Source organism: Pygoscelis adeliae, unplaced genomic scaffold, assembly GCF_000699105.1.
Source record: "Pygoscelis adeliae isolate BGI_AS28 unplaced genomic scaffold, ASM69910v1 Scaffold4, whole genome shotgun sequence".
NCBI lineage: Eukaryota > Metazoa > Chordata > Aves > Sphenisciformes > Spheniscidae > Pygoscelis > Pygoscelis adeliae.
In genome coordinates, this window is record NW_008824986.1 from 1,223,413 (window position 1) to 1,237,029 (window position 13,617).

The following is a 13,617-nucleotide window of genomic DNA, read 5'->3' on the forward strand; positions in this document are numbered from 1 at the left end:
GGGGGGGGGGGGGGCTCAGGTGCTCTATAACCACAGGGTGAATGATCTCCGTGGGCTTCAAGACAGTCATGTCCAGGCAATGTGGAAACATGGGCCAAAGGAGACTCTCCTCAGCCTGAGGACATGCCTGTCAGATGCACCCCGTGGGGACAGCCTCGGAAATCACCCGCCCAAACCCTGACTGTGAAGTTGCATCTGGACATCCATGTGTTTATAGCCAGCGGCCATCCCTAGGGAAATACACAGGCCAGGATGATGAGCAGTGCATTGGTGAGAAGGGGTTTTTCCCTTTACCTTTGCTCGTGGCAGTGTGAAACGTGCAGTTTTGAAGCCCTCTGCCTGCGGAGGCGAAAAGAAAAGCGTATTAGATCTCACAGGATTCATTCAGGTACCACAGAGCTCCCATACCTGCTAGCTGCACTTGTCTTTGCTCACCGGTATTGAGAAAATCAGCCCAGAGCATCCCAAAAGCAAGAGTTTAATCCCAGGAAGCTTACACTGAGATTCCTGCCATGACACCCTTTTCCCCTTGTGGCAGCAGGGCCCATCCCTGGCCATGCAGCCTCTTTTTTTGGTCTGAAAGTATCCTAACACTGCAAATCAAGGGCAGGAGATGGCCTTCCCTCCAGCTTGTGCCTCCTTGGGCAGCTCTCCCCTCTGGGCCGCTGCCCCAAGGTTATCTACATCCTGAGCATTGCCTGCAGCCCTCACTTGCGTTTGCACCGCCAGCCAGCTCCTTTTATGTTGAGGTTTGTTTTCCTCTCTTCCAGAAAGAGGTTGAAGAAGATCAGTGAAACTATGTAGCATGGATTTTATTCCATTCCAGCCTCTTGATTTTTTTTTTTGTAATGTTCCAGTGCTTTCTGGCCCCAGTTCAAACCTTCAACATCTGCTGTTCTTTGACTCTTGCAAACAGCTTGGGCTTTCAGCATCAGCACACGCTGCCTCCCCAGCCCTGATGCTGCACCCTGGCATCCCCCACAAGCCCTTATCTGCCACCTTGCCCTGACACACCGTAGCATGGATGCAGGACTGGCAGGGGCTCCCCTTGCCCCCCCTCACCTTGCTGGATCTGCAGCTCCACGAAGCCATGAGCGAACCGCAGGGTGTGGGGCTTGCCGTGCTCCCACCTGACCTCCCTGGCGTAGCAGCAGTAATGCCCGCTGTCCTGCAGCGTCAGGTTCATCACCACAATGTGAAAGGCACCGTGGTGGTCGGCGACAAGCTCCACCCCGTGATGGCTGGCTTGGCCCCCGAGGGGTGATTTTTGGGTGCTGTTGCCCAGCGGCTCGTGGTGCCTGCCCAGGTCATGGTGCAGCTCCTTCTCAGTGATGTTGCGGATGTGCTTCTTCTCGGAGCAGCTCTGGTCACCATTGCTGCTGAAGTACCAGGTTTTATAGAGGAGGTCGTGGCGGTCGGCAAGGGGACCGCTGATCCGGCAGGTCAGGGTGACATTCTGGCCCTCGGGGCAGATGCAGAGTGAGTACGGGGTGGTGATCAGGAAAGCTGCCAGCCCTCCTGCTGGGGAGAAGGCACAGCGGCTGAGTTAGACCCTACAGCCCTGGGTTTACCCTGAGTTCATAGCAAAATGGGATCCCTGCCCAAATAAGCACTGCAAACCCCACCACCGATGTTGGCAGAAGGGGCAGCTAGAGGCTGCAGAGAGCAAGCAGAAAGCATGAACACTAGCCTGCAGGCAGAGGGAAAAAAGCCTTCACCATGTCCTTATGGCAAGAAAAACTCACGAGCTCCCCATATCCCAAGAGAAAGGAGATGGGAAGCACGGCTTGAGCACTTCGCTTGCTCTGTAGCAACATCCCAGCAGGGCCGGGAGCACAACTTCACCCTAGAAATAATCCCTGGAGGAGAGGCATGCTTTAAATATAGCTGAGCATCAGCTTATAATAGCAGCAGGGAGGCAGAAGTTTGCCCAGGGCTGGCAGAGCAGGGCGGTGTGGGGCAGGGAGGTGGGGGTTTGCCCCAGATGCCTGCTTATGGGACACCAGACCTCAGCAAAGCAAGGCAGTGGGGTATGGCTTGCAAATGAGGAAATACAAGTGGTGCTGAGCCAGCTGCAAATAAAAAGGAGAATAAAAATAAAATAGCTAGGAGGAGCCTGTGCCCCCCGAGATCTGGCAGGGAGTGGGTCCCACCCTGCTTGTTTTTCAGCCCTTGGGGAGGAGAAGGGGGAACTGGCCAACGCCGACTGCGAGGATCTGCTTGAAAATGAAAACAATTTTCAGAAAGAAATCCCTGACTGCTGCCGGCTGCAAAACACATAGTGGGAGGCCTGGCAGAGGCAGAGGAGCATGTCAGGAGGGACAGAGGGAAGCAGAGGAGCGTACCGCAGAGTTACTGGTCCCGTCCCAGCACGCCAGTGGAGGGTACTGGTGGGTAAGGAGAGCTGTGCATGAGGGGAGAGAAAAGAGCAAATATGGGGGAGTCTTTGGTGCTCTGGCCCCAGCACCGCTTTGTGTTTGCAGAAGTGCAAACGTCACCTTCGAAAGCTAAAGAAAAAGCAGATTCTCAGTTCATTTTCCTTAAATTATTGAGAAAAGGAGGTTCCTGGGGCTGGTTTGCAACAGAGAAGATGGTATGAAGACAAGATGTTCTTTTATTTTGGTAACATCCTGTTATGCGATTAGCTCCGCCACTGTTTCGCTTTGAGGTTTTTTCACTTGCTATACAGAGCGGGCTTCAATCACAGGCGGGGTGTGCTGTGCCTGCCCGCAAGCCATCCAGCCAGGCAAGAGGCTCCCCATCGCCGGGCTGCCTGGAGAGCATCCTCCTCCGTGCAGGGTCACCGCTGTCACCACCCTGACACAGGGCTCCACTTGAGAGCGAAAGCGAAAACGTCCCCCATGCCTTCCACCCCTCATGGTTATTTATGGCTTTTAGGATAATGGTGATCTCTAAGCCCCCTAAGAACAGCCATGAAGCCCCCGAGTCCCAGCAGCCTGCCTGAGGGTGCTTTGCAGGGAGAGGGGGGTTTGGGGAGGGGATCTGCCCCATTGGACCCCCCTGGTCTGCAACACGTGGTGCCGAGGAATGGCGTGACCTTTGCCGAACCGCTCCGGTTAATCACTCTGGTTTCCTGCAGGCGCCTCAGCCTGCTCCCCATGGTGTGTGCAGCAGCACATCCCTGGGGCCACTCTGGGGTGGAGGTTTGTGTGGTCTGAGCTCAACACTGCCCCGTTTCTGCTTGTTTTCGAGCCCCGGCTGCTCCCCGTCCTCGGATGCTGCTGGGGCCAGGATGCTCAGCCAGGCTGGCTGGGTTTTGACACTCAGCGGAGCAGGTGCCCCCACCTCCTTGCCAGCACTCTGAGCACAAAAGGCACCTCAGATGTGTTTATCGATACCTGCTGCAACGGGAAGTGCCCCATTCACATCAGGGGTCCCCCGGGAGCCAGGGGAAGGGAAGCCAGGGCTCTATTGGAGGAAGCCACACTTCCAACACCTTGCAAAAGTATCTGCAGGAGTCTTTGTTTTCCACACACCCCCTCAAATAAAACGGGGCTGTCCCGCTCATCCCCACACAGTTTGCAAAGCCATGCCTTACTAAACCATCCAGCCTCCACCCCCAGGGCTTGATGGGAACCTTCTGTGTGGAAAGTCAACACAGCCCACGCTTTCAGCAGCAGCGCCCGGCCATGGGGAGGGGCAGAGGTTACCACGTGTGCGAAGCTTTCGGCATTACCAACTTCCCTTCTTTCTCCCGAACAGGGGAAGGCTTCCATAAGCCAGCAAGCAGAGGAGAAAACAGCTGGGGAGGAGAGCTGGCGAGGCACAGCGTGCCCCATGGCAGTGCCAGGGAGGTTGTTGTTCCCTCCCCAAGTTGTAACGAGGCTTTAAAGCCGTGCTAGATGCCAGATGGTGCCCAGAGGAAACAACTTCTATTGGCGTCTTTACACTAAAGCTCATGGATCTTAATCTTCCCTGGGTGCTGTGGGCTTCTTCCATGCCCAGACCCCAGGTTTGGCTCCATCCCATCCCACTCGGACCATTCCCTTTGAAGTCAGTGCCACTGGCAAATGCCAAAATAAAGCCAGATGCCCAACTACTCACAGCTCCAGCCAAGAGAGCCAGGGGAGCACTGGACCTGTTGAGGTCCAAGATGAGAGCTGTCGTCTTCTCACCATCTGGTAAAGACCAAGAAGGCCTCAAGTGGGTGCCAAAAGTGCCCCTCTTCCTCTTTGGCACCTCAGTAGCTTTGGCGATGTGGCACAGAGCCCATTGCAGCACTGGTGCATCCCCGGTGCCAGCATTGCTGCCTAGCTTGAAACCTGGGAGCTCTTCTTTCAGAGAAAACAAAATGTGAAAAAGAAAAGCGCTAAAGCTGAGGAACGTGTGCTGCTTTGCCAACAAACAGCTTAAATAAAACAGGATTTCATGTAAAATTCTGGGTCCGTGAGCAAAAGCCTCTCCTGGTTGCTTCTCCTAACTTTGGTCCCCCACTATGGCAAGCAGGTGTTTGATTTACACTCCTGTGACTTACAGAAGTGATTTCCACATCATGTCACCTCTTTCCACTCCAGGGGAAATCTGGGTGGGAGGGCTGCAGCCTTTGGATGGGCTCACCTGCCGCAGAGGAGGGGCTGCTGGAGAAAGAGCGGCTGCTCAGTGCTGGAACCAGGAACCCGGCTTTAATTCCTCTTCTGGGAGCTTTTGTTTTGTAACAGCCTCACATGAAAGTGCCGCAAGCCCCCATCGTTACTGCGCTGTCATTATGCTTCAGAATTATCAGCCAGGTGAGATGTACAGGGGCATCCATACCTCAGCACAAGTACTTACAGCAGGAAAGAAAAAGGAAAGAAAAAACTTACTGAAGATGCCAGACGCCCATGTTAATGGCCCTCATCTCCAGCACCCCAAGGAGCCAAACGGCCTTTCAGCGGTGGGGCCGCTCCCTGGGTACCCATCATCCAGGCTGTGGGGAGCACAGCCTGGAGATGCTGCACCCGCCAGAGGGTCTTGCCTTGCTCCTCTTCCAGCATGGCCCTGGCTCGTGGACACAGTCACAATGCCAGGCTTGCGCTCGGGATACGATTTTGGAAAGCCCAGCTCTGCTGCCAGCCCTTGGGTGAAGAGGAGCCGCTTCCCCATCCACCTAGCTGCCAGCGTCCCCAAACCGCGTAGGAGCCAGATGTCTCCAAGGGCTCTACTTCGCCATCAAGCCTGGCTAAAATTAGCCAGGGGTTCAGAAAGTTTTGGCAGGCACACAGTTGCATGAAGCTCAGTTCTTCTGGCACCAGGCTCATGCTGAACATTGGTGTCCAAGCTTGTTGCATTGCAGGGCCTGATGTTCAGTCCCAGCACCTCAGACGTGTAAATGAAATAATCTAAAGCCCCGTGGAGATGTTGGGAATCGCTCCCTGATGTCGAGAGGCTCGGATGAGAAGCAAAGCACACTTCAATCTGCACCAGCCTTGCTGTCCCAGAGAAGAGAGGAGAAAGGACCCCCTGCCCCATTGCAGGGGGGCATCATTACTTCCGTGGGGATGTGCCGGCAGAAATCCTGGAGGTGGTCACTTTGCCATCCCAGAACCGAGGGAGAAGCCAAGCCCATTAGGATGCTCGTTCTCTGCCTGCGCAGGGCAGGGAGGAACCACGGTGCTTCCCAGCTTCGTTGTCTGACTCTTCGTCCACAGATGAACTGTGGCTTTATTTGCCACTGCCTGGCCCTGGAGCCCTGGTATGCAAACGCTGCCTGCCAGGGCTGGTGCAGAGTCAGGCATGAAGCAGCCCCCCCCCTCCCAGAGCATCCCCCCGCCGCACTGGTGAGCAGCCAGCGAGCTTCCAGCACTGGGAAGCGCTCACTCAGGGGAAGGGAAACTTGTTAGCCGCACACGGCGGTCCTGGCCCGGCTGGCTGCCCACCCGGAGAAGCTGCCCGGCGTGTCCCAGCAATTACGGCAGAGCGGAGCATCCTTAGAGAGGGCATCCTGGCCCTGCTCGCACAAACCACCTCTCTCCGCTCCCCCAGGGCTGATAAAAGGCTCCTTTCACCACTGCGTGGCCAGGGACCTCCGCAGTGTCCGTTCAAAGTGCCATGCGGGAATGGGGCAGCTTTTCCAGCTCGGGATCCCCGTCGGGGGCTGGCAGGTATAGGGGGTGCTGCTTTCCTTCCATGCACATTAGATCAAAGCAAAGGAGGAAGGAGGAAAAGCCAATCCCAGAGTTTTAAAACAGCAGCTCCCCTGTGGCCTCTTTCCCCCGACAACCAGCATCGCGTGAAATGCTGGCTTGATCCCCCCCCCACCCCGAAATCACAGGGCGAGAAAGTAAATAACCCCCCAAATGCCCCAAATTGCTCATGCCAAGGCACAAGCCCCGGCTGGGCAAATGCAGTGCCCCAGCGAGGAGAGTTTCTCTGCGCGGGGAGGAGAGGAAAGCAAGCTGGAGCTTACCGTGGGAAGCAAGCAGGCAGAGCGCGGCCAGCAGCAGCCCAGGCCGGGGGGACATCGCCTCCATCGTGGCTGGGGCGGCCGGGGGGAGCTCGCCTCTCCGGAGCCGCCCGCACGCTCTGAGCAGCCCCGCAGCGGCAGCCAGACTTGCATACACAGGAAATTTCATTGAGATATTGCATGCAGCAATGGAGAGAACTGCGAGCACCCCCAGGAGGTGAGATGCGGCAGGGAGCTGCTGGCAGCCAGGGGGAACGGCAGCACCCCTATGGGGCACCCCACGGATGGGTGACACTTCAGTCTCCACTTGTTTGGGCAGCAGCGGGTGCATCTGCTGTTCTTTTACCCTACAGCTTCGCAGGGGGTAGCTTAGAGCAAGCTGGTCCCCCTGCGTGCATTTTCGGGATGCACAGGTGGTAGCTGAGGAGGATGCTCACTGTGCTGGGGTTGCTGTGGGTGTTCAGCCACAAGGGGCTAGGTGCTGGTCCCCATCCCTTCCCTGGTGGGAACTGATCCCCTGGATCCAATCTCCAGCTTGCTTGATTAAAGTGCACTTTGCTTGTAATTATTGTTTTTCCCGTGTTTGTGAGGATTAAGCGGGCAGAAACCCTCCTGGGATGAACAGGAGGCAGGTACAGGGAAGGGTAACTCAAAGCGATGCCAGCTCAGGGAAGGGAATGGAGCTTTCCCCAATAAAAGGGGAGCAAAGCATCCCCCTTCTGCAGCCTATTTGCACGGGGGGGCCTTACTCTGCCCTCAAATAGCAAAGCAGCACCAAGGGCCAACTCACGTAACTCCTCCTGGAGCTTCACTTCGAATTCAAAAGGCACTGACGAAACCTCCGGCCACCTCGTTTCAAACAGTGCAGGCAGGCACCTGTTCCCTGGAAAGTGGAGCCCGGAGACACGTGGGGACTTGCAAACCACGGGAAACTTTCCTGCTAACCTGCTCTGAATATGGAGCATGCAGTGAAATAGAAAAGTAGCTAATTACCATGCAGCTTTGTGGTTTTTACAGCAAACACCTCTGTGATGCATCAAAAATGTAACCCTTGTCTGGCAGGAAGAAATTTGTCACTGGGGTAAGGTGTAGGCACAAAGTCCAGAGACTCCAAGAAAATGGCATATCTGTCCTGAGACCCCATCTCTGAGCTGAGCCCTTAGGCAGAATGGAACACTCTTGTCGCCTCCCTGTCCCAGGTGTGCCCCCATGGTGACACAACCAGAAGACACCCTTCAGTAAGGACATCCAAGTGCCTGTGCAGGGTCAGATACAGCTGGAAGAGGGTCAGGACAGCCTGAGCCTGACCGGCAGTGAAATTGGGGTTAGCAGGTAGACGATGGGACCTGAAGAAGGAGAGACTGGGTATCTGAGATGCTCATTTTTGTTCTTCTCCTGAGCCATGACAGCATCATCTCTGGGTACTTTCCATCCTACCATGTTGCCACCCTCAGTAATAACAACCGAGGTGTCCCCAATGTCAAGGTGAGGACACACACAGGCCTCCTCCAAAGGCAGCCAGGCATGATGGGGTTCAACCTCTGACTTTCCCTCTGCCATGGGCTGCTCCCCGGTGTTACCAGCAATGGTAAAAACCGGGTGAAAAGGATAGAGATCCCACAGAGACATGCTTTGCTTGGGAACAAGAGTGTGATTTAATCTCGGTACGTTTATCTCTGTACCCAACCGTTACCTGGAGATGCGTCTGCAGCCACGGCTCATTTCATTTCGAGCCCTGCATCCCATTTGTGTCTCTTGGCAGGGTTGAGCCCATGTTGGTCATTGACCTTGAAAGGTCCAGCCTTCCCCAGCCAGCTCCAGGGGTTGCGGAGCCAATCCCTCGACAGTGTTTAACATGATGTCCCCATGTCCCGCAGGCCACCACCACAGTGTATGTCACCGTCCTGGACGAGAATGACAACGCTCCCACTTTCCGGCAGCAGCTGTACGAGGTGACCCTCGACGAAGGTCCCGCCACACTCAATGCCACCCTCGTCACCGTGCAGGCTCTGGACCTGGATGAGGGACCCAACGGCACGGTTGTGTATGCCATCACTGAAGGCAACATCTTGGGTACCTTCCACATTGACAGCGCCACGGTCAGTAAGGATGCCGGCCCCATCCCGGCTGTGCCCCCATCCCGCTCCCCTCACTCCTGGCCACTCTCCCCTCGCCTTGCAGGGACAGATCCGCACGGTGAAGGAGCTGGACTACGAGATCAGCCATGGGCGCTACACCTTGATCATCACCGCCACCGACCAGTGCCCCATCATCTCGCGCCGGCTGACATCAACCTCCACGGTAGGGAGCTGCTGGCAGGGTTGCGACACCACGGCCTCTTCAGGGTTGAGGAGTTCCCCCCAGTGTGAGCAGTTTCACATCTCCTTCCCAGTGGTCACCAGTCGCTTTTCCCAACTGCAGCCAGTTTGCCCAGTTGCTGCCACCCCGCTCCCTCATGGGCATTGCAAAACAGAGACGTGGGCAAGGGGTGCTCGTGGGTTAATTAGCCCAATTATTTGGTCCTGCAAAGATGCAAACAGAAGAAATTCCCTAAATTACTTTTAAGTTGCATTATATTGTCTTTAGAGGTCCCCTTGGTTCTTCTTGCCTGAAGGGACAGTAGATAGTAAAGCATTGCTGGAGCATTAATTTCTGCTTTATCTTTTTCTTCTCAGATTATTTATCTGCTTTTTAAATTCCTTTTGCATTCCTTGTATGGAGGTTATTTAAAGCCTCTAGTCATTTTTGTTGCTTCTCTCTACAGCTCTTCCATTTCTCCTGGACCGCGGTGACCTCAACTTAGTGCACTGCTCAAAGTGTGGGGAGGGCAGACTAGCAGCTCCAAAGCAAATGTTTTGCAGGAATTGAATACACTGATTATTTTCATGACCGAAACCAAAATTTGTCAGGTTGTACGGCAGACGTGGTCCATGCCCAGAATGATTTTAGGGTCTGCAAGTGGAAGGGGTCAGTTAGATCTTCTGCCTTGGCTCCCTATCGTGGACCATTTTGCCTCACCTAGATATCGAGCCAAGCATTTTCTAGTCCCCTAAAAGGAGATAGGTTTTTATGTGTGAAGAAAAAAAGAGAAACTGAGGGGGACACATCAGCGTGGGAGATTTCCATGGATAAAATCTGTCCCTGCGAGCCTCGCAGCACTGTGCTCCGTGCTGGGGCAGATGGGAAGCCTTCAGATGTGTGCTTCTAATACTGCTGGAGGTGCCTTCCTGGCCCAGGAAAACTGCAGCAGAAACCTTGAGACCTTGGATTTAACTGCGGGCAGGGAAGGCGGCAGCTGCCGGCATGCTGCAGGCAAAGGCAGAGCTTTCCCTGCTCTTGGCCCAAACTTGGAAACCCCTCAGCAGCAAGTATCGAAGCTAGAAGGGGTAGGAAACACCCTCCCTTCACGGCCCAGGGAGCTTGTGCCAGCACCGTACAAAAACATAGCTTTTAGGAGGAGGTTTAGTGATTATTTAAGATCCCAAGTGATGGGAAATCCATCACCCTGATAAGGCATGCCAGTGTTTGTTTTCTCCACTGCTAGGAAACGGAGCAGAGACTCAGATATACTCTTCTGTAAAGATTAGATTTAGCCAGTAACAAATGCTCATCTGATGGATTTTAATATCCTTTAATCCAGGAGGTTGGAAAGCTCCTCATTTTCAGTATCTTTCTTGTAACCACCTCTACCACCAAAGCTTAACTTCTTATTAGCCACTGGAGACTCTCCTGCTCCAGCAGGGCTTCTCCTCTGTGCAAGTTCCCCAAAACCTCACAAGGGGATAACCCTCTTTTCAATATAGTATAGTATAGAGCTATATAAATGTCTTCTATGTAGTGTGACTCAGTTAAAAAGCAAGACTCGAGTTCATTGGATCCCCAGCTTCACCAGCAGCCCCGTAGTCTACTCTGTCCTAAAATTGTTGATGCTTTCCCCTTTTGAGATCTGTAGGATTGTTTTCTAGCCAGCTGTGTCAAAGGAAGGGATGCTAAGAGGGGAAACATGCCAGTGGTGGTGGTGGTGGTGGAATAAGGACGCAAGCTGCAAATTTTTTAAAGTTTACTCAGCGTTAGGAATGAAGCCCTTGGCGAGCAAGTGTGCAGCTGGCTGCAGAGATCAGGCCTCTCCGAACTCATGGGATGGTCAAATCCATGTCTGTGGTTTTTGTCTATCCAGCTTGGGTTTCAGGATGTGAATGTGGAGAACATTTGGCTTTTGCATTGACTTCTCCATCATGGTGCGTGGCCCGGAGGTTGAAAAGGGCCCCACCTGTGTGTGGCTGGAGTTTCATAGTGTCGCTGTAGGATAGGCATGATCAGGAATAACTGAGTTTGAGTCTCTGAACTGTGAGCTGGATGTTTGGTGAACCCAGAAAAGCCAGAAATACAGGAGGTATTTTGTGATGTCACCCGTCCATGGCTTCCCATGCCCATGGCCAACAGGCTGGTCTCCCCTTTGATCCCTCTCCTCTCACTGCCATCCATCCTCTCGCCCTGACTTCAGGTGCTGGTGAACCTCAACGACATCAACGACAACCGTCCCACCTTCCCTCGGCACTACGAGGGTCCCTTTGACGTCACGGAAGGGCAGCCCGGCCCACGCATCTGGACATTCCTGGCCCATGACGGCGACTCAGGACCCAGCGGGCAAGTGGAGTACAGCATCATCGCCGGGGACCCCCTTGGTGAGCGGGGATGTGGGGGGCATCACCTCTCCTTCTGGCTGCCGCATGGAGGAACCCGGCTTGCAGGAGCCGGTGCGGGAACGTGGGCGGAAGCATTTCAGAAAAGCCATCCTCCCAGCGGGCGCTTCTGCGAATTCAGTCTTTCGACACCAGGAAATCCTGTTTTGAGCAACAGGAAACTTAACCTGTTCGTGGCCAGCTGAGGGGGTGGCCAGGGCTTGTGCAAGGGAGGGGGGAAATCTGCTAAACAATCAAGGCAAAAAAATAAAAAAGGCAAAGAAACAGACCGCAGAAAGAGAAACGGACAGCTGCAAGCACACAGCCCTGTCCCCTCACCCCCACGGGGTTTGCAGGGCGTTTGGGGACCGAGTTGCTCTGCACCCCATGGTGAAGCTGTAGCTCTAGCCCCACCAGCACCCTGGAGCAGGTGGCAGAGGAGCCACGGGCATCCCCAGCCATGGGGATGTATGGCTGTCCCTCTCTGAATGGGTGGTGACTTTAGCCCAGGGTATCTGGAAGGCAGAGCCCAGTTCCGTCTCCAAGCTGACCCCACTGCAAAGCATTTCCAGAACAACCAGGATGCAGCTCCTCGGCTCGGAGGGGGCGTGCCGTGTAGCCCACCCTGCTCTGGCCATCATGGGGCACGGGCAGGTGCTTGGAGGGCTAATGACACCTTCAGAAAGGCCCAACAAAAGAGTATGAGCACCTCTTATTCGGCCATTCAACCCACGTTCCCTGCTCCTGCTGGTACCTGGGGGTGGATCAGTCCCTGGGATAGACCCCAGCTGCCCCCAGTCCTCCCATGTCTGCAATAATGGGGCACTGGTGCTGTTGTCCCCAAGCCCACTGTGGTGCCTGTCCCCCGGCTCCGAAACAAGGCGTCCCCTTGGGGAGCCAGGCCATTCACAGCAGCACGGCACAAGCCAGGGCCCCGCTGTCTCTGGCAGGGGAGTTTGTGATCTCCCCAGTGGAAGGGGAGCTGCGGGTGCGGAAGGATGCTGAGCTGGACCGCGAGAACATCCCCTTCTACAACCTCACCATCGCCGCCCAGGACCGGGGGGTGCCCCCCCTCAGCTCCACAGTGAGTCCCTCAGGGCGGCGTGGGGGGCTACAGGGTGCCGTCCCCCATCCCCAGCTCCTTCCTCGGGGTCTCCTCTGCCTTTGCTTTCCTGCCCTCCCCCTCCTTCCCCTTGTTCCTGGGGTTTTCCTCCCCCAGACCATAGTGGGCTGACTGGGGAAGCCCACCTCTTGCCTGGGGAACAAAAAAAGGATGGGAGGGATGGAAATAGGTGCCATGTGCCCGCACCACTTCTCTCCCCGGCAGATGCTGGTGAGCATCCGTGTGCTGGACATCAACGACAATGACCCCGTGCTCCTCAACCTCCCGATGAACCTCACCCTCAGCGAGAACGCCCCCATCTCCAGCTTCGTCACCCGTGTCCTCGCCCAGGATGTGGACAAGGGGCCGAACGCCCTCCTGACCTTCGACATAACGTCGGGCAACACGGAGAATGCCTTCTACATCAACAGCACTGTACGGCCCCGGGGATCGCAGCTGCCCCACACCGGGGGGTGGGATCTGGGACACGGAGGGTGGGCACCCCTGGCCCCAGAGCCCTGCCTTCCCTCACCCTGCCCTGGCAGATGCCCCGGGGGAAGCATGTCTCACATCCCTTGTACCTATTTTCTCCCTTTTTTCTCGGTAGAGCGGCATCGTCTATGTAAACCACCCGCTGGACAGGGAGCGGGTGGCGGAGTACAGGCTGACCATCACGGTGAAGGACAACCCCGAGAACATACGCAATGCCAGGCGGGTAAATACTGACACTGCTGAGGCCTCCAGCGGCACAGATGGCAGGGCGGGTGGGAGAAGGGGCTCCTGCCGTGGCCAAAAACAGGCGGTGCATTTACACACAGCGTTTCCAATAGCAACCTCATCCCCCAAAAGCATCTGGGGGTCACAAGGAGGGGGCTGCAAGCCCCTCCCCATCAGATAACAGGACCAGTAGGATTGAAGGCAAGTCCAACGTGTTGACTCCATGCAACAGCAGTAGACATTGCGGAAGGTGGGACAAAGTTGGGCTGGAGAGCTGGACAACAACAATGACACAGGAGCATCCTTTGGCCCTGCCAGGGTGTCCCACGCATCACCCTTTGGGGTGCAGGCTGGGAAGGGATGCCCAGCCCTGGGGTGACAGTCCCTGCAGACCCCCCAGGGTGGTCCAGGGAACACAGCATCATGGTTGCACAGGGATCCAGCTTTGACCAGCACCAAGCTGGAGGTGAGAGAGGCGGGAGGTGAGGTCGAGGAAAGGACGCTGCAGTCATCGCCCTCTTGTCCCCGTTTTCCTTTAGGATTTTGACCTGCTGGTCATTTCCATAGCGGATGAGAATGACAACCGCCCCCTCTTCACCCAGAGCTCCTACCAGGCCGAGGTGATGGAGAACTCACCCCCAGGTAGGTCTCTCTTCGCTCCCTTAGGTGGCTCCTGGAGACTCCCTTTGGGGGCCGGGCGAGGGGAGGTGTCT

The 13,617-nt window shown here is 55.6% G+C and overlaps 2 protein-coding genes across 3 annotated transcripts in view; one reads left to right on the top strand and one right to left on the bottom strand.

Moving 5' to 3' along the window:
* Positions 1 to 6,526, bottom strand: part of LOC103918474 (chromosome unknown open reading frame, human C10orf54) — a 10,907-nt gene extending 4,381 nt beyond the window's left edge. For both annotated transcript variants that reach the window (XM_009325798.1, XM_009325797.1), the window contains exons 1-3: positions 6,407 to 6,526; positions 1,063 to 1,518; positions 295 to 339 (exon numbers count right to left, since the gene is read on the bottom strand). In XM_009325798.1, the coding sequence (XP_009324073.1) occupies positions 295 to 339; positions 1,063 to 1,518; positions 6,407 to 6,470 (565 nt within the window). In that variant the 5' untranslated portion in view covers positions 6,471 to 6,526. The remainder of the gene's footprint in view (positions 1 to 294; positions 340 to 1,062; positions 1,519 to 6,406) is intronic.
* The window catches only part of CDH23 (cadherin-related 23), a 211,058-nt gene that overhangs the window by 184,692 nt on the left and 12,749 nt on the right, over positions 1 to 13,617 (top strand). Inside the window, exons 39-45 of the mRNA XM_009325979.1 lie at positions 8,281 to 8,502; positions 8,585 to 8,704; positions 10,908 to 11,088; positions 12,036 to 12,169; positions 12,413 to 12,622; positions 12,795 to 12,902; positions 13,444 to 13,546. Of these exons, the coding sequence (XP_009324254.1) occupies positions 8,281 to 8,502; positions 8,585 to 8,704; positions 10,908 to 11,088; positions 12,036 to 12,169; positions 12,413 to 12,622; positions 12,795 to 12,902; positions 13,444 to 13,546 (1,078 nt within the window). The remainder of the gene's footprint in view (positions 1 to 8,280; positions 8,503 to 8,584; positions 8,705 to 10,907; positions 11,089 to 12,035; positions 12,170 to 12,412; positions 12,623 to 12,794; positions 12,903 to 13,443; positions 13,547 to 13,617) is intronic.